General features: G+C 46.2%; 1 protein-coding gene across 1 annotated transcript in view; it reads left to right on the top strand.

The window, feature by feature from the left end:
* SNX27 (sorting nexin 27) overlaps nucleotides 1-16,712 on the top strand; it is a 69,424-nt gene extending 52,712 nt beyond the window's left edge. Inside the window, exons 7-12 of the mRNA XM_047085468.1 lie at nucleotides 165-328; nucleotides 3,028-3,117; nucleotides 10,754-10,903; nucleotides 11,204-11,332; nucleotides 11,692-11,751; nucleotides 12,864-16,712. Of these exons, the coding sequence (XP_046941424.1) occupies nucleotides 165-328; nucleotides 3,028-3,117; nucleotides 10,754-10,903; nucleotides 11,204-11,332; nucleotides 11,692-11,751; nucleotides 12,864-12,911 (641 nt within the window). The 3' untranslated portion in view covers nucleotides 12,912-16,712. The remainder of the gene's footprint in view (nucleotides 1-164; nucleotides 329-3,027; nucleotides 3,118-10,753; nucleotides 10,904-11,203; nucleotides 11,333-11,691; nucleotides 11,752-12,863) is intronic.
* Nucleotides 16,713-24,580: the final 7,868 nt, after the last annotated feature.

Below are 24,580 nucleotides of genomic sequence, written 5' to 3'. Positions count from 1 at the left end.
CATAGCAGGCTGCTTGATGGATCTAACCTGATGTTCTGGTTAAGGATAGCCTGCCATTCTTAGTCTGCTTTACACAGTTTATGCTAGGGAAATTCTTTATATATCTTTAATCTCTAGCTTTCTTCCTTTTTTTTTTTTTTTTTTTTTTTTGGTCTTTTCTTCAGTACGTAAGCTGGCACCTAATGAATTTCCTCATAAACTCTACGTCCAGAATTACACATCAGCTGTGCCAGGCACCTGCCTGACCATTCGAAAGTGGCTTTTTACGACAGAAGAAGAAATCCTCTTAAATGACAATGACCTTGCTGTTACCTACTTTTTTCATCAGGTGGGTGAATTGATCTTCCTGGAAAGGCCTGATTGCTTTTTATGCTTGTATGTAGTGAGTTATTTGCCAATTCAATGTGAATCCTTGGACAAGCTGCTTTGCCTCCTGGATCTTAGTTAAGTTACATTTTTAAAATGTTCTATCCCGGGGTGCCTGGTTGGCTCAGTCTATAGTATAGCATGTGACTCTTGATCTTGGGATTGTGAGTTCAAGCCCCACATTGTGTGTAGAGATTACTTAAAAAATAAAATCTTTAAAAAATAAAAAAGAAATAAAATATTCTAACCCATTTAACAAAAGATAAATAAATTTAAGAAGTAAAGATGTGCTGGAGTTAAGAATAAATTTATTACTGGGGCGCCTGGTGGTTCAGTCGGTTGGGCCTCCGACTTCGACTCAGGTCATGATCTCAGTGTTCGTGAGTTTGAGCCCCGCGTTGGGCTCTGTGCTGGCAGCTCAGAGCCTGGAGCCTGCTTCACATTCATTCTCTCTCTCTCTCTCTCTCTCTCTCTCTCTCTCTCTCTCTCTCCCCCTCCCCCCCCAAATAAAGTAAAACATAAAAAAAATTTTTTTAAAAAGAATAAATTTATTACTGTTTTTTTAAACAACAGGAAATTAGCATATGGCTATATACCTTTCAAAAAACTTTTCATCAAGGGGCCCCTGGGTGGTTCAGTCGGCATCTGACTTCGGCTCAGATCATGATCTCATGGTTTGTGAGTTTGAGCCACATGTCGGGCTCTGTGCTGACAGCTCAGAGCCTGCAGCCTGCTTCGGATTCTGTGTCTCCCTCTGTCTCTGCCCCTCCCCCACTCATGCTCTGTCTTTCTCTGACTCTCAAAAAATAAACGTTAAAAAAACACCGTTTTTAAAAAGTAACCAGGTTTGTTAAAAATTTTTTTTTCATCAAAATCATGCATACATAAAGTTTAAAGCATCAAATAGTTCTACATAGGTTATTGTGAAAAATACTAGTTACCCTGTTTGTCTTCATCTCCCCCTCCCTTAGGCAACCATTTTCACCTCCTTTAGCTTTTGTTTGTTATTGTTGGTTTTGTTTTATATTTACTTCCATTTCTCTGTTATAACTTGATTATATTGCTCCTACTTGATTTTTTAATCAAGCAGTATCTCTTGATTTCCTAGTATAGAAGATGAGACTCTAGATACGTTTCCTCCCACATTCCCGCTACATACCATACCCATACCCATACTCAAGCATAGGTGACAGAGGTAGAAGTTGAACTAGTCTTTTGACTTTAACTCTAAACTCACTGTGTTATTTTATTTTTATTTTTTATTTTTTATTTGAGAGAGAGAGTGGGAACAGGGGAGAGGGGCGGGGTGCGGGGGGAGAGGGAGAGAACCCCAAGCAGGCTCCATGCTCAGCGCAGAGCCTGACACGGAGCATGATCCCACAACCCCCAGGATCATGACCTTAGCCAAATAGAGTCAGACGCTCAACTGACTGAGCCACCAGGCACCCTGAACTCACTGTGTTATGCAAATAGTTTCCCTTAAATATAGGGATAGATTTCTACCTTAAGGAAATTAGCAGCCTTCTGGTAAAGATTCAAGCGGGTCCCTGCCTGGTGCCTGCAAAAGTTGTCCTTGTAGTAAAACACTGAGGTTAGATTCCGAGTGCCCTGGACAAATGATTGTGTTTGTTCTTTTCCTTCCTTTTTCTTTTTCTTCCAAAGATGAGTTTTCCCTTCTATTGGATTTTAAAAGCTTTTCTTGGGGTAGAGTGAAGTTGGGAAGGGGATGCACGTTTCATATAGCTGAGCCAGGAGTAGTTTAGAATTAGCGTATTTTATCTAGGTACCTTCGTGCCTGTATCAAGTCCTGTTGGGGACTTTTGTCCGCATGGGGTCTCAGATTTATTACTTCCTCTCTTCCAGTTGCTACCACCCTAGTTTACAGTCTTGTTTCACTTCATGCTTAAAGCACTATAACGTTGTCATTCTCCCTTATTTCATTCTCTTCTTATCTTGATTCATTTGGCACTCATACACAAATCAATCTTTCTTTTAAAAATAACACACATTTTTATTGCTTATTTTAGCTCCAGTAGTCTTAGTGCTGCTGTCCTTAAGTTTAAATTCCTGTCCCTGTTCTCTGGGATCCTTCATAATCTGTTAACCTACCCATCCAGCATTATCTTTTGTTGTCCCCTGACACATACCCTTTATTTAAATCAGACAGATCTGTCTCCTGAATGTATTTAAGCTCAAACACATTCCTGACTTCTGTTTGTAGTTTATTCTGTCCGCCTAACCTTTGGAGTCCAATCAAGGCTTTCCTGATAACTACAATTAGCAAAAAGCTCTGCTATCCTGACTACATGTATCACTTACTATCATACATCTTTGCTACCTCATTGTTACCTTTAACAATTATGGACTATCTTTCAGTGTTCTCTCATCTTTACACTGTATAAATTAAGTGGAATTTAAATCTCTTAACATGAGAAACAAGATCCCTCCTGTGCCTAGAACGGTTCTTGAGCACATACTGGGCACTCTTTAAGTGCTGCTTATTCTAATAAATATATCCACGTGGCAGAGTTCACTGGTGGTGATTATGATGGTCCAAATGGGTAAAAGTTATTCTGAAATAAATCTATATCTCTTTTGTCAAGAATGTGCTTGATAATGACTTTGATGTTCCTTTCTTCCCTGCCCTTGTTTTGGTGACAGGCCGTTGATGATGTGAAAAAAGGTTATATCAAAGCAGAGGAAAAGTCCTACCAGTTACAGAAGCTGTATGAACAAAGGAAAATGGTCATGGTAGGTTTATGTCCCCATAATCTCCTTATATCTCTTAAACCTGTTGTTCCAGTTATTTCTGAGAGATAATACAACTGGTCAGTGGCTTAATTGATTTAAAAAAAAAAAAAAGGAGGGGATATAGATGTAACATACCCATTATGTTCCTCCATTAGCACATGAGAAGATATGTTGCTATATATGTGTATATAGCTTTATTATTAGTAATAACTGAGTATTATTTTTTGATAGAAAGTTCTAAAACAAAAGATGTACAAAACATTTCATAGATATCAATTCTCTAAGAGTTGATATTTAGATTTTTAACATTAGAAATTGTTTTATTTGTGATTTAGCAATTGCAAAATTGTCTTTACAACTTCCTTCTCTACAGTTGCTTAAAATGCTCAGTAGTGTCTTTGGTCAGTGTGATATGTGTGCTGTTTGATTTGATAGATGCTACTAGCATCATGTGGCTATTTAAGTTTAATTTTAAATTCATTTAAATTAAATAAAATTTAAAATCCAGTTCCTCAGATGTGCCAGCCTCATTTCAAGTGTTGAGTAAGTACCTACCATATCGGGACAGCTCAGATACAGAACATTTTCATCATCACAGAGTGCTGAGGGGGTGCTGCCTATAGTAGTACCTAAATGTTTTGTTTTTGTTTTTGTTTTCCCCCAGTAAATGTTTTAAAATTAATTTTCAGGAGCACCTGAGTGGCTCAGTTGGTTAAGTATCCACCTCTTGATTTCGGCTTAGGTCATGATCTCACCGTTCATGAGTTTGAGCCCCATGTGGGGCTCCACACTGGCAGTGCAGAGCCTGCTTGGGGTTCTCTCTCTCCCTCTCTCTCTGGCCCTCCCTCACTCATGTGTGCTCTCTCCCTCTCTTAAAATAAATAAATAAACTTAAAAAATAAAATTATTTTTCAATTTGCACCTGCCATAAATACAGGGATGGAAATTGTCAAAAAAAATTTTGTAAGGGACGCTCTGCTTACAAAAACTTTCACTCATAGCATTTTAAATTTTCTTTCTTTGCAAATTCACATATAGTTGAAACTTTTCCAATTATAATTTTTCATGGTTTCTCACAAGACAATTACTGTATTCGTGATGATTCTGATAGGTCACTTGAATTTCTTTTGTACCCTCTCTGTGTGCATTTTTTATGAGGGAACATTCTCTGTCTAAATTAATTACGTTGGAATAAGAATGCAAACAAGTCAGCCATTGAACTCAGCCCCTAATCTTATGTCTAGATAGTTATTTTATCACTTATATGACAAAAAGTAATAAATCTGTTTGCCTTAGAAAACTGCCAGAGATGAGGGAACCATTTATCAGTGTTCTGCATCCCAGCAGGCTAGAATAGACACAAAAATCTTTTAAATAGAATTAGGTCTTGGCAGAATTTTGGTAAAGGCAATTTTACTATGTGAGAAACAGGCTTTTAAAACTCGATTCCCACCTGTTCTTAAAGATCATGGCATTGTCTTCTGTATATTAATGCATGATTCTGATCAGCATTTCTGCATCTTTGACGAAAAGGACCAAATACCGAAGGATCATCAGCCTCTGAAATATTTCTTTGCCTTTGCCAAAGGCGGCAAATCAAAGTAATTTCATAAGGGCTACTGATAATGACAGTATGGGATATATATTGTTTCTTTTATCAGTATGGGATTGTTTCTTTGTACATATAGTACTTCAAACACAATAACTTCCATATATGTATCCAACTAAAAATATTTGTTGAGTACTGAGTGTGTGCCAGGCACAGTACAAAGTGCTAAAAAAATATATAAGTAGATTTGGGTTGTTCTGTGGCAATATATAGAAAATCTGAATTTAACAAGCATGGTAATCTATTACAAAATTACTTTTAGACTCAAGTTTGTATCTTGTTATCACTCAATTAAGAACTGAGTACAGTTGATGTTTTCCTTTTGGGTCATTGGAATGAGTATAAGATATGCTTAAACATTAATGGAATTCTATTATCTTAAAAACCTAGTGCCAACAAACAAGTGTGTACTAGCCCCATCATACTGCAATCAGATTTTATATAAAGTCCACCAGAGTTTGAAAAGTTTAAATTGTATTCAATGTATTCAAGTATTAGTGTTCAAAGACATTAGCCTAGCCAGCGGTCATGTTCAGTACATTGAAACTTCCAACTCAGATGGACCCTTCCAAGCCCATACACCTTGACTCCATTATCTGTAGCAACTTAATATGGTTGATAGGCCTAAGATTAGGCCAAATCACTGTTAGTTGCCAAATTACTGGGAGGCCTCCAACAATTCAACAGACTTCTCAGTTTTAGTTTCTTTTCTTTAAAATGAGGATGTTCAGATTGCCAGCTGTCAAGTAGAATCTTGACAAAAACTCCCAAAATTCTTAAAACATTCCCAGTGTGATAAAAAAATGGTTTTGTTTTCTACTTATTTACAAAGGTAGATTGAATCTCAAATTTGGATGGTTGAGAATATAATATACAAGAGAGATTTTGTTTCTTTTTCTTTTTTTCTTTTTTTTGACTCACACAAACAGTAGATGTGTATAACTTACATTTTTCTTGTATTTAAGTGGCCTGATATTTACCATTGTTAAACTGACAAAAAAATTTCTGTTAGTGTTTCTCAATATAATTTTTTTATTTTAAAAAATATATATTTTTAAGAGAGAGAGAGACAGAGACAGAGCGCGAGCAGGGGAGGGGCAGAGAGAGAGAGGGAGACACAGAATCCAAAGCAGGCTCCAGGCTCTGAGCTGTTGGCACAGAGCCCAACTTGGGACTCGAACTCATGGACCATGAGATCATGACTTGAGTGAAGTCAGACGCTTAACTGACTGAGCCACCCAGGCGCCCCTCTCAATATGACTTTTAATTAAGATTTCACATAAGGCAATATATGTGAAAGTCCGTGTTTTTCAAAGTGTGGTCCTCACCTCAATTACATGGGAGTCACTTGTGAAACCTACTTAAGATGCAGCTTTCTGGACCCCCATCTCACATTTACTAAGCCAAAATCTTGGGTAGGACCTAGGAATCTTTGTAAAGATTTTTACAGAAGCACCCTGGTGATTTTAAAACTTAAGTTGCTTCAGAATCGCTATTCTAGGGGCTTGGGAGAGTTGGCTCCTGAGGTTCCCTTCAAGCCCTTATTTCAATTTTAGACCTGGTTTGATTCTTAGTAGGTTGCTTGGGAGAACAGAGAGTTCTCTAGAATGGATCTCAACCCACTCAACCTAAAGTATTTATTCTGTTAAGTACTGAGTCTCTGCTTTAATAATTGTCCCGTTTCTATATTTACTTATCTTGCTGAACACTGAACATTTATAAGATGTCCTGTGCTATACTTTACCTCATCTCTGGCCTAATGTGGGTCCTCATCTAAATGATACGTGGATCAAGGAAGATAGTATAGGATACATATTTAGCCAGTCAAAACTTAAATAAGAAAGGAGAATGGACAGGACAATTTTGTGTTTTAAATATATAACTTTAATAAATGTGGTTGAAAACAAAAATTCACTCTTCTTTTAGAAACTTTGGATGGGGGCGCCTGGGTGGCTCAGTTGGTTAAGCCTCCGACTTCAGCTCAGGTCATGATCTCGCGGTCTGTGAGTTCGAGCCCCGCATCGGGCTCTGTGCTGACAGCTCAGAGCCTGGAGCCTGTTTCGGATTCTGTGTCTCCCTCTCTCTCTGCCCCTCCCCCATTCATGCTCTGTCCCTCTCTGTCTCAAAAATAAATAAACGTTAAAAAAAAATTAAAAAAAAAAAGAAACTTTGGATGTATGTAGAGGGCGCCTGGGTAGCTCTTAAGCATCCAACTCTTGGTTTCGGGCTCAGGTCATGATCTCATGGTTTATGAGTTTGAGCCCCACGTCAGATTCTGTGCTGACAGTGTGGAGCCTGCTTAGGATTCTCCACTGTTCCCTCTCTCTCTCTGCCCCTCTCCTGCTCACACACTCTCTCAAAATAAATAAATAAACTCAAAAAAAAAAAAATAAACAACCTTTGGATGTATATAAAAATTTAAATATTTCTTCTCTTTACACTTTGTGCAAATCTAGGAATGTAGAACTTTGTCTAAAACTGAGAAGTACTGCCTGACCTGAGAATCTTTGAAAAACCTTATATTTCCCAAATGAGACTTTACCTCTCTCTTGTCACCAGATTCCACTCAGGTTATTTTTAGAACTTAATGCTATTAGGAAGTCCTCTGGGGGCGCCTGGGTGGCTCAGTTGGTTGAGCGTCTGACTTTGGCTCAGGTCATGATCTCGCGGTTTGTGAGTTCAAGCCCCGTGTCGGGCTCTGTGCTGACGGCTCCGAGCCTGGAGCCTGCTTCAGATTCTGCGTCTCCGTCTCTCTCTGCCCCTCCCCCACTTGTGCTCTGTCTCTGTCTATCAAAAATAAATAAAATGTAAAAAAAAAAAAAGGAAGTCCTCTGAAGGTCTTTTGCTTTCGAGGACTATTACATTCTTGAATATGGAGGGATAATCAGTGTTTTGATTCAAAGGTGAGAGAGAGGGGCACATACTTTGTGCCTGGTACTGTGCCAGACACAGTATGTGTATTCTCATTTCCTCCTGATAACAACCATGCAGGTGTTATCCCCACTTTACAGAGGAGAAGTGGATTCTGAGAGATCACGATTCTTACCTAAGATCATATTGCTTATCAGAAGTGGAACTAGAAGTTGAACCTGTTTCTGTCTTGCTTCAAAGCATGTGTTCTTTGCTGTCACAGGGAAAAGAAGCTGACAGCAGTGTCCTTTATTTCCAGATGGCAGGGGGAAGCCCCTAGGCAGAGTAACTTACAGAGTCACAGAGAGTTCAGGGTATGCTGAGCACCAGGCCTCACCTGGTGTCTTTTCCTAATCCCTCCCTTTGTCTGCATGTTTCTCTTTTTAATAAATAAAGTCAAGCTCCCCATTAGGAATAAGGCGGAAATACTTTTTTTAATATTTATTTGTGAGAGAGATATAGAGAGCATGAGTGGGGAGGGACAGGGAGAAAGGGAAGGAGACACAGAATCTGAAGCAGGTTCCAGGCTCTGAGCTGTCAGCCCAGAGCCCGAAGCGGGGCTCGAACTCACGAACTGTGAGATCATGACCTGAGCCAAAGTCAGACGCTTAACCAACTGAACCACCCAGGTGCTCCAGAGATACTTTTAGAGCAGTAGTGATGCCTCTTAAAGAGGAGAACTCTCAGGAAATGTGTTATACATAAGGCTTTTTTGGTAAAGGACGTGAGCAGAACCAGTCTTAAGGCTGCGTGACACCTTCCAGCGTTTGCAGAGGTCCTAAGCACCCTTTTTTTTTTTTTAAGCAATTTTGAAATCTGTTTTCTTTCTTTTCTTTTAAATTTTATTTATTTATTTTGAGAGAGAGAGAGAGCCTTACTCAGGGCTCAGTATCACACACTGTGAGGTCATGACCTGAGCGGAAATCAAGAGGCAGACTCTTAACCTACTGTGCCACGCAGGCGCCTCCCTGAGCCCCTTTGAGCAGTACCTGCTGCTTGTTGAGCACACAGAAATTTCCCCATGACTGTGTTGGGGGGCGCCTTGGATTGAGCATTGGCATGCAGGGACTCTTCTCTTTGCCTTTAATATTTTATTGTAGAGAATTTCAAGTATGTAAGGAATTTGGAAGAATAGTACCATTTAGCCCCCCAAGTACCCATTAATCAGTTGCAGCAACCTTCTGCTCTCTACCACTCCTGTTTCCTCCGTCTCACTCGCATGAGCTTTTCCCTGGAGAGAAAATAGTTGAGCCTTCTGGCTAGGGATAATGGAGCCTTTAAAATTATTTTTTTAAGCTATCCTTTATTGAATACCTAATTATGTACTAAGTACTGTGCTAAATACTTTAATGGTCACAAGTAACTGTGTGATGTAGGTGCTGTTATTCTTTTCTTTTTATAGAAGAGGAAACTAGAGCTCCTGGGAGTTAGTAATTTGGCTGGAGTGCAAGTGCCTCATCCAAGGTGACAGAGTCAGGAAGTGGTGGAACCAGGATTCAAGCCCAGGGTGGTCTGGGCCCAGGCTCCTGACCACTCCTCGTACTGCTTCCTGTCTCAACCCTAGAAGAGTTCTATTCTGTGGCACTGCCTGTCCCTGGCCAGAGATATTTTTTGTTCATAGTGCCACTGGCAGGCCCAAGCAGTGGCTACTTTTCTCCCTGGTACAGGAAGGGTGATGAGATAGGGGGTGGAGGAGTGGGATAGAAGGAAGGAGAACTGAGAAAAAAGCAAGTCGGTTATTGTGGCACTTCTGAATTGATCCTGTCGCTGTGTTCTTGCTGTCCTTTTATAATGTTTCTCCTTCAAGGTTGCCATTATTTTACCTAAACAGAAATAAGTACAAGGTAGGAAAGGGAGTATGTGGTGTGATTTTTCCCTAGGTCCTTAAGTCCTCCCAGACCATCTCTGGGGCAGTAGTGACCGTCTTTAGTGCCATTCATTGGTACTAGAGCTGCCGGTTGCCCAGGGCCCTTTTTGTACCTAGGTCCCTTGGTCTCTTCTTTCTTGGGCAAAAGGTGACCCTCCAATGTGTTCCAGTCTCCCTGCCCATCTAGCTGAAATCAGCTAGGGTGCTGTGCCTCTGTCTTCTCTCCAACACTCCCCACATGTTCCTAGTGCGCCCTGTTGGCCTGTGTGCTGGGCAGCCATGGGTACAGGGACTCAAGGTTCTTTACTTATTTCCTAGGCAGTCCCTGAGGAGAAACCGGCTCAGAGTCCATGTGTCTTTTTTTTTTTTTTAAATCATCTTTTCCTTATTTCTCTTCTACTCTCCTTCCCACTCATCTTTTACTCTCCCATCTCAACTCAAAATAGTGAGTTGAGTGAAAGAGAGGCCAGTCTTCACTGTAGAGGAGAAAGGACAGAGAGCTGAGTTAGAGTCCTCTCTGAATCAGTCTTGTAGCATTGTACCTTTGAGGGTCATTTATGCCACTCGATTTTGGTCCACATGATGTTTAAGGAGGCGTGTGTACTGGAGATCAGGGGATGGTGGTGCTGATTTGGGGCCTAGTTGGCGATAAAGGACCAGTGGCCATGAAATTAAACCTAGCTTCTAATCCTGACTGTGCCACTTACTATTACCTGTGACCTTCAGCAAGTCTCCTGTGACTCTGGGTTTCTGTAAAATGACTGGCTTAAACATGTTATGAGTATGGGATTTGGGGGTAGCTTACTCCTCGTCACTGAGGTTCTTGTAACTTTTGATTTGTGAGGAGACATGAGCTCCCTTTACTCAGTCATGTAGATCAGTTTGAGTCCCTTCCTGGATGCTAGTGAAAGGAGGGGCAGCCTAAACAGCCTTGTGAGTTCACCTTTCGACATACGGGTCTTGGTCACAGCACCTCTTCTGGCTTCGTTTGTGTACTTTTTGAAGCAGAGAAAGGAGGTGGGGCTGGAAGTGGAACAAAGAATAGGCTTGGAGTCCTGGCCCTTCTTAGAGCTGGTCATGCTGTGAAGACCAGAGTCTTCAGGTTGCTGGGTGAGAGGATTCTCTTTGTTCTTTCTCTGGTGACATCCCAGCAGCTCTTCGTGGTGGTTTAGTTCCATAGTAACCCTGTTACACACACGCACACACACACACGCACAGACACACACACCTTTTTTTTTTTTTTTTTCCAGTATCTCAACATGCTGAGGACTTGTGAGGGCTACAATGAAATCATCTTCCCCCACTGCGCCTGTGACTCCAGGAGGAAGGGGCACGTTATCACAGCCATCAGCATCACGCACTTTAAACTGCATGCCTGCACTGAAGAAGGACAGCTGGAGGTGACAGTTCAGCATGGGGCCAGGGCTGGGAGCATTGGGGACACTGCCACTTACCCACTCTGGTTTCGTTCCTGTCAGGAGGGGAGATGAAATCCATACTATGGTGATGGGGCAGGTAAATCAGCACTGGGTCCACAAGGATCCTCACCTTCCTGGCTGCTCACATGGACTCATTCTTCCCTCAGTCTTATTGACATGATTCAGACACTCACTCCCTTGTCTTCTGCTGTCTGGCCCAGAACCATCTCAGCTCAGGTGCCCAGCATTCTCAGACTTAACACTCTGTTCTTGGTCGTTTAGAACCAGGTAATAGCATTTGAATGGGACGAGATGCAGCGATGGGATACGGATGAAGAAGGAATGGCCTTCTGCTTCGAGTATGCACGAGGAGAGAAGAAGCCTCGATGGGTTAAAATCTTCACACCATATGTGAGTGGTAGACTGGAAGCACTCTTGGGAAAGTATATTGGGTTTGATGTTCTCCAGCTGAGCGCATAAATGGGGAGGGCTGCAGCCATAGCAGTTGTCTTTGAGCCTTAGAGCCCCAGGTTCTTCCTGGCTGTCCTGAGGACAGACTGGGAGTGGCAGCTTCACTTCCCGCCTGACTCACAGCTGCCACTAGGAGGGGCCCCAGACTAGTGAAGGGGTTCTTGTGGTGCTCAGCAAGGTTGGGAAGGTGGGGAGACTGGGGGCAGGGGTTCAGAGGCATGGCCCTGTGGTGCCTGGTGGGTCATAAGAAGTCAGCGTCACTATCTTGTCTTTGTTATGTTTTTTGTTTTGTTTTTCAGTTTAATTATATGCACGAATGCTTCGAGAGGGTGTTCTGTGAGCTCAAGTGGAGAAAAGAGGTAATTCGAAGCAATCTTGAATTGGCCTTTTCATCTTTTATTGTTTTGTGTTTTTTTTTTTTTTTTCAACGTTTATTTATTTTTGGGACAGAGAGAGACACAGCATGAACGGGGGAGGGGCAGAGAGAGAGGGAGACACAGAATCGGAAACAGGCTCCAGGCTCTGAGCCATCAGCCCAGAGCCTGACGCGGGGCTCGAACTCACGGACCGCGAGATCGTGACCTGGCTGAAGTCGGACGCTTAACCGACTGCGCCACCCAGGCGCCCCAATCTTTTATTGTTTAAAATGATAGGCCTGTGGCCAGATATCTGGGACCCTCACCTCCATCTGTCTTTCTAGGAATACTAGTTAGAGACTGGTTATTCTTCCAGCCTTTGGATGCTGAATAGACTATACGAGAAAAGCCCTGCTTCTTCCTCTGTCTAGAGGGTAGCTGTTGGCTGCAGGCTGTTCCACCTCCTGTGACTTCATGGACCCTCCTCTGCCTGGTTTTTGTTTTTGTTTTTTAATCCAATCACTGCCTATGTTGTTCCTGACCCAGAAGGGCAGCTGTCCCCAGTTTTAGCTGTTCTGACTAGATGACTCCTGACAGCCCGTCGGGGCTATCCAGGGATGCATGTGTGTGGGAAGGTTTCCACTATTGCTTTACTGCTGTCCTTATGCCAGTGCTGGAGAATTTGGAAGATTCTGAATAATTAGTTACTTATTCTCAAAGAAAATGTTTCTGAAGTTCAGAAGGTAAAGTCAAGAACATGAAATTCATATTCTTGGTATAGTAGGAAGAACACCGGGCTCTGAGAATCAGACGACGATTCCCTCCCAGCATTTTTTCTCCCTGCAGTGTTGGGCAAGTGAGCCTCCCCTAGATCTCAGTTTTCTCATCTTTTCTCATCTGTAAAATGGGAAGGCTGAACCAGATTATTAATAGTTAAGCTCCTCTCTGGGTCTAAAAGGCTATGCTTCCACATGGGAAGTTGTAGCAGAGGTGGAGGCCAGTGAGGTGGAGTCATTCAGCCATGCGTCTGTGTGTCTGTCTGAGGCTGGCCTCCAGAAGGGGAGAGATGCAGATACCTCAGGCTTCCCAGTGACTGTTTTCTGTTTTCCTTTCAGAACATTTTCCGGATGGCGAGGTCACAGCAGAGGGATGTGGCCACCTAGCCTTCCCTCACCCCTCCTCTTCACCCTCATCCTCTCACCCCTTCCGTCTCCTGTGTCAGAGTAACCATTAACACAAAAGAAGAGAAAAAGGAAAAAAGTCATTATGTTCAAAAGCCCTAAACTAAATACTATTAATAATCCCTCTGAGTTTCATGTCTCTGGAATTGAGCTGGTAGAGAACGACAGATTGGTCTGCACCGGGAGCAGCTGAGTTCAGACAGGAAATTAAGCCCAACCACGCGCCAAAGGTGTCTTTATCCTCTCACCTGGGCCTCACACCAACAGACTCTCCTTGTACTATATTTTTAAAACTGGAACTATGAACTCCATCCATTTGCACTGTTCAGACATATATATGTATGTATGTAAAAATTATATATACACAAATTAGCTGCACGTATATACATATATATATTTCTTTTTAAATTTCATATTGATGGCAGTACCTTTTTTAGCTTGTGTTTTTACACACCTTTCACTAGAATTCATGACTTCTCTCTTGCTCTCTTTATTTTGAAACAAACTTTAAAAAGGAAAAAAAAATATTTTACTGGGAAAATACCTCTCCTCATGAAGGACTCGAAAAGTTTACAACCTGCTTGGGTTTTTTTCCCCCTTTTTTGTATTGAGTGAAGATTCTGGCTTATGGGTTGGCATAGAGTCTGAGGAGCAAGGAGCATAGTTTCTTTATCTTCCAAGAAGCTGCTGGGAGGAGACTGAGGTGTATTTCTCAAGGGCAGCAAGACTTGCAGATCTGCAGGGAGAGTCTGAAGACTTGGTGTGGTCCTCGATTCCAAGACAGCTTTCCTGGCCCAGCTCTCTCCCACGCACGGCTTTCTAGCCACACTCCCCATCTCCTTCTTGCTTCCCGAGGGCCCCTTGTGTGCTCTCCACTGACCTAGAATGGAGGGGAGAGGTGGGCTCAGGAGGTTGATGCCACAGGAACCTGAAACATTTCATGGTTGTCATTTCCCATTTCTCCTGAAGCAGGCAGAGTACTAGGGACCAGAGTTAAAGCCAATACCTTTAGGCACAAAGATTGGACTTAGGGGAAAGGAAGGAAGGAATACCCTGTGTACCTAAGCTTTTCCCCACTCCATTCCTGACCAGTAACCATCCATAACCATTACATTCTCTGTGACTTCCTTAAACAGCTGTGTTGGGGAGGAATCTGACAGTGTCCCCAAGGCCTTGGGGAAATTTAGTCAGTGGTCTGGGCCAGCCAAACCAGTGCCCATCCAAGCCAGCTGAGGACCCAGGAAGGACCAGTAGGGATATGGTCGGTTTGGGTTGGATCTTAACTTCTAATGAAAAGGAGACTGAAGGAAAGCCTTTCTGTCTCTCAAAGAGTTCCTCGTCTCACCTTGGGATTTTGAGACCCAAGAGCTGCACCCAGGGCCTGGGGGGCCAGGCTTACCAGCTGGCATCTCATGTTGGGATTTTGAGCCCTAAGAGCTGCACCCCAGGGCCTGGGGGGCCGGGCTCACCAGCTGGGGCAACACTCTCAGGCAGGCTCTGTAGATACTGCACTGGGAGCTCGAAGTCAGACTCTGATGCTGCTGAAACACATCCACGAGCCTTCTTTTCTTTTTCCCTTCTCCACTCTCTACACAAAACCTCCACTGGGTGGCATCTTTGGCTTTTTCTAACTGGGAGGCCACCGTACCAGGTTTAGTCACTCCACTGAGCAGTGGCGGAGTGGTTTGAAGTTTCTGTTTTGGTGACTTGATTTTGCAGATCATTGTGAGGCCACTTTCCTTTCTCACTCTGTTACCCTGGCGGCTGCTTGCCCCAGGACAGTTGTCCATCATACAGGACATCTGTCTTCCCTCCCTTTCTCCAAACCCAGTTGGGATCACAGTGCAGAACGTAGGAATGCTCAATGTTTAAAGGTGCAGAGAGCGATCCCCGATTTGAAAGTTTTGATACAGAATTAGCTTCTTTTGGCTTAAGTGAATTTAATAATGAGCCAGAGGGCCCTAGAAAGGAGATCTGTTTCCCCACTCCAAGACGCCAAAGAGGCTTTTGGTGCCAGCTTTTTCCCACTGCAAACACAGCAGCGGCTTGCCCCTGTGCCCTCAGACTGGGAGATGAATGGACAAATCTGGGAGTCCGTGCAATGTTCCCACTGCTGACCTCTGGGTGTGAGGTGTCAGATGGGGGGAGGGTGCCCTTGGGTCTGAGGCCCCTTGGAGCGGGTGCCACTCTGTTCCTTTGGCAGAGCACGCACTCGGTGCTTTGGAGACTGGGCAAGGGCGCCACGCATGGGTGGTTGGCCTGTTGGCAGAATCTGTTTAGAAACAGCCCCTACTGGCTGTACCAGTAAAAGCTGCAGTGAGGACGGGGAAGGAGGGAGCCCCTGGCCAACAGTACCTTTCCCCCTTCCTCCCACAGCAGGCCTCTTGGACCGGCGCGCAGAGGTCACTGTGGCTCCGTAGGATCAAGCTCTTTTTTGCATGAAGCAGTGTTGGTGTGACACTCCTCCCCGCCCCCCCCCCCACACCCTTGTTCTGTACTTCCTCTCCCTAATCCCTGCTATGGTTCTCAGTCCTGGGTTCTGCCCAGGGAGCCCTCTGCCCAGTCTTCTTTTGCAGTTTGTCTCTGGAAAATGGAGGGGCTCCCCTCCCCCCCCTCCTTTGCCCCAGCAGAGCCTGCAGGGTCTTCCTGATCTGTTGTCCTCCCCTCTACCACTCAGTTTCTATCCTCTGGTAAAAGCTCAGAGTTTTGTATAGATCAGGGAAAAATGCAGGCCCTGAGAAACCTGTCCCTGCAGAAAGGTTCCCTTGGGCCATGCTTTGGGCTCTCTGCTCTTTATATTTTTATTCTACTCTCCATTTTCCTGCCCTCCTCTTGCCCTCTGCCTAAGCTCAGCCCAGCTGTCTGCTGAGGGCAGCTCCTAGGCCTGGCCTGTCTAGTTTTCTCCTGTCGTCACCCAGGCTAGTAGCTTTGGTTATCCCCTTCTAGCTCCAAACCTAGTGCCTGGAGCTGCAGTACAGGGCATTGACAGGAGGGGACACATCTCTCTCCTCTCAGAGTTTGCCCCCTTACAGCCTGGCTCCGAGGAGACAGTTTTCCTCAAGGGGTCTGTATCCTGGCTGACCCAAAGTCTCCAGACCTGGAGGGACTACTGTGCCCCCCTTGTCTCCATCGTGCTTTCTGGCTGGATCAGTTCAGAGACCATTTGGACTGTTGGAGCCCAGCACCCCACTAGATTCCCCTGCCAGAGTCAGTGTGTCCCATTAGCTTCCCTTTGAAGAGGGGTGGGGGAACAGTGTGGCTGGTGCTCGGAGAGAGAAGAGTGACAGCGGCGGAACTCGCGCGTTCCAGTCCTACCACCCGCCTGCCTCCCCTCTGCCCCCCAGCGCCGTGCCAGGCTTCACCCCGGGGCGGCAGCTCAGTCCTCAGCAATAATCTCGAGTGTGGGGGTGCTTAGGGTTCTGGGGAAGGGCAGGAGCAAAGAGGGCAGTGCTGTGGGCTGGAGGCACTTGGCCAGCTGCTAAATTAGACCCCGGTTTTATATCATGTCCCCTTTTTAAGCCAGTGAGCTGGGCTTCAGTTTTCCCCAGGCCATGCACACTTTTAATTTATTTGACAAACTCTAATTGTATTTTCACTGCAGTATCTTGTATTTTTTATTTGTGATTTAAGAAATGTGAAGAGAAAATACACAGACACATAATGGCTAACAGTGTTTCTTTCATTCCTTGTTCTACAGCTAACCACTCTAAAATTGTTTGGTAATGTCACTTAGTGTAATTAATTGTAACATATTCTTTTAAATAAATTGATTTATTGATGAAACTAGTCTATGCCTTCCTAGACTACCAATCCTTTGGGTTGTGTGGGAAGGAGTGAAGGAGGGGCCTTTGAGATTGGGGTTAGAAAGATCTGTCTGAAGATGGGAAGGAACACCTGGCTGGTCCTCCTATGAGGGCAGGAGATAGAGTCAGGCAGGAAGAGGAGAAGCCGGAAGGCCCTTTGCCTAAAGTTCCATTTCCAGTGACTCCTATGAAAATGCCTTCTCCTCCCTCAGGTGTGTCTGTATTAGTTGTGCCAGCCGGCCCCGGGCCACGGGCAAGGCTTACAGAGCTCGTTGGCCTCTGCCAATAGAGCCTGGCACTGTCCCCAGCCCCAGCCACGTGATGCACTGTTTCATTGTTCAAGTTCGGTAGGAAACTGGGGTCTGGGACCTAATGAGTGCCAGCACAGTGACAGGCACGCTGGGTGGTTGTGCCCCTCCTCTGCCCACAGCCCCGACAGGGTAGCCCTGGATGTCCTCTGTTGTTACCAAGGAATCTCAGGTGCTGTGGCCTGTTTGGCCCCCTCCTCTCTGTATATGAGCTCCTAGGCCAAATCTGTTCTCAAAATCTCAGCGTTGGTATTAGGCTGGATATATTTGTAAACCTTTTTATTTTTTATTTTTTTTTACCCCTGATTGAAGGGGTTTTTGCTCCTTGATTGAAGACCATGAAAGCAAGGACTAGATTGACATTTCTTTTTTTTTTTATTTAAAAAAAATTTTTTTTTAACGTTTTTATTTATTTTTGAGACAGAGACAGAGCATGAACAGGGGAGGGTCAGAGAGAGGGAGACACAGAATCCGAAACAGGCTCCAGGCTCTGAGCTGTCAGCACAGAGCCCGACGTGGGGCTCGAACTCACGGACCGCGAGATCATGGCCTGAGCCGAAGTCGGCCGCTTAACCGACTGAGCCACCCAGGCGCCCCGACATTTCTTTTGACAGTCTGGGGAGAGACATTTGTTCTGGGTCTCCTTCACTTGGCCATCAGCATTGAATAATTGGAATCTGTGGAACCTGATGATGCAGAATTTGTTTTCTTTAACAAGGAAAGAATCTGTAGAGAAATAGAATTGCAGAGTTGAATTACAGAAGCTTAAGTCCACAAACATTTATTGGCTCCCTGCCACATGCAGGACATCGTGTCTGATACGGCAGCAGAACAAAGGAGACAAGAGCCACTGTGTCAGCTTTCAGTCCAGCAGAGGAATGAGAGACGAACCGATGATACCGTGTGCGGCAGTGGAAGGTGGGAGTGCCATAAGGACTGGGAAAAGGGGGGGACCTCTGCAGGGGCGCAGTTAAGGAAATCTTCATGAAGAAAGTGGCGTTTGAGGTGAATCATCCAGGATGAGCAGGATTTCAATAAGGTGTTCAGCAAACTTTACTGAGCCCATATGTGCCTGATGTTTATAATTGGGAATGAAAAACCATGGGAGGGGGAGGATCAAACCTGTCCAGATGAACAGTGAATAGTCCCATTTGATTAGAAATCAGGAATGTGTAGGAATAAGATGGAAGGGGAGGCTTTGGAGAGCCATGGACGCCAGGATGAAGCGTTCTACATTAAAAAAAAAAAAAAAAAAAAAAAGAGCCAAAGTAGTTTGTGGTTTTTTTCATCAGCTGCAGTTTAGAAACATTGCTGTTTCAGAATACATGCAGAAGAATCCATTAAGACCCTGTTCTGATTAGTTGGTCAGTGCTGATTGAAAGGAAGAACATAGGTGTGAGAAAAAAAAATTATGGAAGTAAAATCTTTTATGATTGAATAACATTGCATGTATCAGGAGTAAAAGACTCCCAAGGTTTCATGTCTAGGTGGTGGCTAGAAAATAGAAATACTTCAGAGTTGAAACAGGGAGAAAATGTTTTAGCTTTGGACCTATTATGATTTAGGCGTGGATAAGAAATCTAGGTATATAGATGTCCAGCAGTTACTTTTTTTTTTCTTCTTAGTTTATTTTGAGTAAGAGCATATGTGTGTGCGAGTTGGGGAGGGGGCAAAGAGATAGGGAGAGAGAGAATCCCAAGCAGGCTTTGTGCTGTCAGGCTGTCGGCTGGGGCTCGAACTCATAAACCATAAGATCATGACCTGAGCCAAAGTCAAGAGTCGGACCCTTGACTGACTGAGCAACCCAGGCGCCCTGTAGCAGTTACTTCTTATTTGTTAAGCACCTTCCAATGTTCTGGGCACTGTTGAGGGTGATGGGGAAACAGTGGTGAACAAAGTGGAATATGTACTCAACATCCGTCTGTGAATGAATTTGTAGGTCAGTGGTTATAGAAGGGGAAATGCAAAGACAGATGAAGATATCAGGGGGTGCTGGTGGGACGAGGGTGGCCTGGACTTGGTGGCAATGGAGAGGAGAGGCATGTGTGCCTAGGTCAACAATAGATTTGAGAGAGGGGACGAGTGGGACTTTGCAGTTGGATTGGCTAGGAGGCGTGAGAGGGTAAACAGTGGTGCCTGTGAGGAAGGCCGTACCTAGACTGAGTTCAGGACAAAAGTTCACTTAGAAATACACACCTGGGAGTCCTTATCATTGAGCGGATGAATGCAATATATTGGAGGGAGACTCCATTTGTGGGGGGCAAGAGGAAGCTGCCTGATTACTCAGGGAAGTAGACCAAGATAAGGTCCAGAGAACGAGAATGTTCAAAGGACCAGACATTTGGCTCAGGTTGTCAGACTTGGAGAAGAGCGTAAGTCTTGGTCATGAGTGGGAATGCCTGCAGTCATAAATACTAGAAGCCAAGGCTGTGAAGGCTTTGAAATTTTAGCTGGAGAATGAAAAGACAAAGGGCACCCTGCAGGTCGGACAGGCTGTGCAGGGTCTGCGGTGGGGGAAAGGGAGACCCCTTGCCTGCCATTTGTACATTTCTAAGCTCTAAAAATATGGCCAGGGCACACGGATGCATTGGAGGAATTATCTGGCTTGTCCCTGCCACACTCCCATCCCTGGAGCCCCCCTACCTCAGGATATTTTTCTAAATGTCTGTTTTCATTTCTATAAATGGAAGGCTTCTCCCAATCCCTGCTATTAACCTGTCAGCTCCACTCTTCTGCCTCAAGAGGTTCATTCCCTTCTCCCTCCTCTTTATGTTGCCGTTAACGTTTGAACAGTAACTTGATTATTTTCAAAGAAGTGGAGTTTCATCCTGCTTGGTCTGAATTAGGGTATCACATTGTCCTCATTTCTTATCTCTTCTATGGTCCCATTTTATTACTGCCAGCCTCTTCTCAGAAGAGGTGGTAGTGAACTCCAGTAGCTAACAGAACTACCCCTCCTGTGCACCCTTCCTACTCTATCTGAAGCCCATGTGATGCCTGAGGAATCTGTTTATACAAGAAACAGTTCAGAGCTTCCTTTCTGTCTCTGAGCATCCTATGTTTTGCCATCAGAATACCTGGAGAAGGGGTGCCTGGGTGGCTCAGTCCATTAAGTGTCCATCTGACCTCGGCTCAGGTCATGGACTCATCGTTCGTGGGTTCGAGCCCCACATCTGGCTGTATGCCCACAGCTCAGAGCCTGGAGCCTGCTTCGGATTCTGTGTCTCCCTCTCTGCCCCTTCCCTGCTTGTGTGCCTTCTCTCTCTCAAAAATAAACATTAAAAAAAAAATACCTGGAGATGATGAGCACTGGGTGATGTATGGCATTGCTGCATCACTATATTGTACACTGGGAACTAATATAACACTATATGTTAACTATACTGGAATTAAAATAATAAGAACCTGGAGAATCCCTGCCCCAAAATGTTTTGTTTCCTCCCCAAAGACCTCTCTTGTGTCTCCTTCATTCAACTTATATTTACTGCTTCTCTGAGAAAATCTGGCTGCAGCCTTGCAGGGAGGGGCACAGCGGTGAGCAGGGACAGTGGTCTTCAGTGTTTGGTGAGGGGCTGCCCGACATCAGGGGACATGCCGGGAGTGGGAAGCTTCCCAGTCCCATTGCCTCCCAGCTCCCACAGCCCAAATCCTGGGAGAACCCAGCAGTCAGCATGTCACTCTGAGACATGCCCTTTGGTCTACAATTCACCTTCCATCTTTCTGTCCTGACCCAGAAACTGTTGTGAGGCCTTAGGTGAGACAGCCCCAGGGAAAAGTTCTAGTGTTGATACCCTACGTACACTTCTGCCTGCCTGTGACCACACATACGTACACACACACCTATATTTGAGATTTTGGATGCTCCTGGCTGGATTCTCTTCCTTCTAAGGCCCCATCCCTTATCTCTGCCAATCTAAGAAACTTTTCTTCCTGAAACAATGTCCATAGGTATGTTTCTATAATACTTCACATGTTGCTCTCAGTTTGGGGCGGTTTAAGAGAAAGTGAATGTGTGGGGGAGAGGTGGGGGGACTTGGTGGGGATTTACACATCCTGATGGAACAGCTCTGGCCTAAGTCTGGCTGGGCTGGAAGGTAAGTAAACAAGTTTAAAGCCGGGGGCATAACGAGGGCGGGGGAGCAGGGTGCAGGTGCTGTGAAGTCAGACTACAGCACCTGTGTGAGCGCCCTGAACCCAGCCCTAAGGTAGTTCACGGAGAAGGATCTAAGAACCAAAGCGGAGGGACCTTAGGGCTTATGCAATCCACTTCCGCTTGATGGGAGTCCCTGCAGCAGCCTGCTTGATGTTTGTTGGGATATTTGCCTTGGGTCAAAGAACAGGTGGTTGTGGTTGAGCCTGCTACTTGTGAGAGTAAGTGGGCTTTGGAGTCTGACAGACTGGGCCTCCTTCCTGCAGCCACCCTTAGTAGCTTTGTGACTCTGGGGAAGTCAGTTAATTGCCCTCCAAAGCCCTTTTTAACCTGTCTGTAAAATTATATCCTGCCTCACAGGGCTGTTGGGAGGTTAGATGAGGAAATGCACGTGAAGGGCCTTCCATAGAATTCACAGAGCAAAGGCTTAGCTCCCTATATGCCCACTGGTGGGTGCAGTAACAGCTCACCCCCGTGAACAAGGGAGAAATGGGGATCGGGAACGTGAGACTCAAGTCCACAGCCTTCAGAGGGACAGGACTGGACACAAGAGGCCTGTTGACCTGCTTTCTTGCCACAGAGCATTCTAGAATTAAGCCCTAAAGAAAGGTGGAAGAATGGGACCGTGAAGCCAGCCAAGGCCTGGGCCTGCTCAAAGGTCTTGGACCCTCCTGACAAGCTTCTCTCCTACGCCTCCCTTCCTCCCCTCCCCAGTGCACAAAATCCCCTATCCTCAATCTTCCAAGACTCTCACTTGATGCTTTTAAACTGTTTTCTTTATTTAGACAGAAAAGACCAACTCTTTAAAAGTAAAATGCAATAAATAAATAAGTTAAGCATAGAGAAGTGTCTGAAACGGACTCCCCAGTCTCCCCTTACCACTCCCTCCCCCCACCCGTTTCTTTCCCCTAAAACCTCTAAAGAAAATGATCAGGTAATAAACCCCTGTCACCCTCCCCACACCCCTCCTCCCAAACACCCAATTACCCCCAAAGCAAAGGGAGAAATCAAGAGAGAGAAAAAATCCAAGGGAAACATTGTCTAAACTCCCAGAAAGAGAGGTGGCAGCATCCGGGCCGGGCCGGGCTGGATAACGCACGGTGGTAGTGGTATTTACACGGAGGGACCAGCAGAGACTGTAAACATTCTTAGGGGTTCGCGGGAAGTCTTTTCCTCGTGAAAGGAGGAGGGTCTCTGTGGCTGACTGGTGGTGAGGCAGCCCTCAGGGCTCCCCCACACCCTCCTTAGAGGGGCCCATGGGGGAGGCAGTGAGTTTTAGGGCCGGGGGCCCAGGGTCCAGGGTCCAGGGATATTCTACCTCTAGCTGAGAGTGGCAGGGAGTGTGAGAACCAGCTTCTGAGAAACCCCTAAGGTGGGGAAGAGGCTGGGGCAAAGGTGAGGTGGGGAGCTTGTGGGAGCCCCCCGCTGCCCTCCCGGGGCCACAGGCCCGCTGGTGGGGGACACAAGTGCGAAAGCTGGGCCAGAAGGTCACCACAGGAGCCCCAGCAGAAGGCAGATCCCCCGGAGCCTTCGAGCCTGTCCCTTGGTCCCTCACAAAGGCCAAAAGGGCACCTGGGAGGAAACAGGCCCTTCAGGAGGGGCGGGGTGCTGGGATGGGCCGGTGTCCTGCTCCCCCAGGGCTATGAAGCAGCTTTTGCCCCAGAGCCCCATGGAGGCCCTGGGCAGGTGTGCAGAGAGGGCTGGGGCCAGTCGTGGGGAGCGGGGTGTGGCGCCCCTTCCTCTGGTGTCTCCAGACCTGCAAAGGAAGGAGACGTGAGTGAAGCTGCGGGGAAGACAGAGCCAGTGCACTGCAGGCCCTGCGGGGGAAGAGGTAGCTGGGCTGGCTGACGCAGTACAGGATGGGGCGGCCTGGGGCAGTTCATCGGGAAGGCTTCAGTCCAAACGGAGCCCCCCAGCTGTTGGACAAGGGGCAGGGACTGAGACAGGAGGGGAGGGCCCAGGATACAAGAAACCAAAGGACATTCAGAAGGAGATATTCACACAGCCCATGAGAGAAAGGCTGGAAGACACGGCGACAGGGACTGGAGGGGACAAAGCAAAGGAGTGAGACAACAGGCAGGCAGGCAGAGACAGCTAAGAGAAAGGAGGAGAAGGGGCAGCAGACAGACACCTGGAGAAAGAGCAAGGCGGCCAGGTGAGGGCCTGGGGCTGGGCTTGGGGCTGCAGACTTGAGGGCTGAGACCCCCCCAGCCCCTGGAGAGCACTCTCATTCCTTTCCAGAAAGGAACAAAGAAAGCGAGAGAGAAATGCACAGAACACAGACCACAGTCACCAACCACTGTTGACCAAGCACATCCCGCGAGCTGCCCCCGGCCCTGACCCTGGGCTGAAGGGCGCTTTCCCTCCACGGCCCCCTCCCCAAATAACAAACAATCGGCTCCAAAGACAACACGCTCGTTCCATGCAACTTACAGGGGCCCGGAGCAGGGGTCCGGGGATGGGGGCTTCGGCCGACAATGGACACGGGCCCTGGGCTGGGGGGCCCCCAGGGTGGGGGGAGTTAAGCAGCCAGGATTGGGGGGAAAGGGGGAGAAACAGAAAATGTGGGTATTGTTCTTGGGTTGTGTTTTTTCAGGGGTTTGGCCCAAAGGAAATTAAACACAAAAGTCACCAAAGTTCACGGCTCTGAGGCCATGAGGCTGTGGGGTGGTGATGGGCAGTGTGGGGAAGGGGACCCATTCAGTAAAATTCAGGCAGTCCGGCATTCTATTTGGCCTCCTCCACCTGAACTGAAGCTGCTCCTGGGAGTCCTGAAGCTTGGACTCCCCCCAGTCTGTTCTGTGAACTCTCCACTGTCCCATGGGTCTGTATTACATAAGAATCCAGAGTCTATACTACCTGGAGTCCAGGGCACCGAAGGTCTGATGTCCCCACCTCTCAGGAGAATGTATATTCCAGGAGCCATGATTCTAGGACCCTCCAGTATCCTCAGCCAGCCCCCTTGCCCCCCCCCAACTCTACTCCCCTAATTCCACTCTGACCCAAAGGAAAACCAGAGAGAGACGCACGAACACATGGACACTGACCAGACAAACGAGACCAGATACTGAGGAAGATCTGGGGAGTAGACACAGATATAGACAGACTTGGCTCCCTCTGGGGTCACAGTGTGTGTGTATGTGTGTGTGTGTGTGTGTGTGTGTGTGAGAGAGAGAGAGAGAGAGAGAATAACTCAGGTGGTTGAAACACAGTAGTGGAGGGAGTGATACCAGATCCCTGCTTCAAGTGCCCAGCATCAGGGGTGGGGTGGGAGTGGGCATCCCCGAGGCTGAGGGAATAGGGGGTGGGGCAGTCCGAGTGAGGGCCCTGGCCTCAGTGTGCGGGAGCTGGAGAGGTCACAGGACGGGAGCAGGACCCACCTGGGGGCCC

Source organism: Lynx rufus, unplaced genomic scaffold (genome assembly GCF_022079265.1).
Source record: "Lynx rufus isolate CCGP_SWC_20201006 ecotype Redwood Valley unplaced genomic scaffold, mLynRuf1.p SCAF_2, whole genome shotgun sequence".
In the NCBI taxonomy this organism is placed as follows: Eukaryota; Metazoa; Chordata; class Mammalia; order Carnivora; family Felidae; genus Lynx; species Lynx rufus.
Note: the sequence above shows the minus strand (reverse complement) of the source record. Positions and strands in the feature narration are given on the sequence as shown.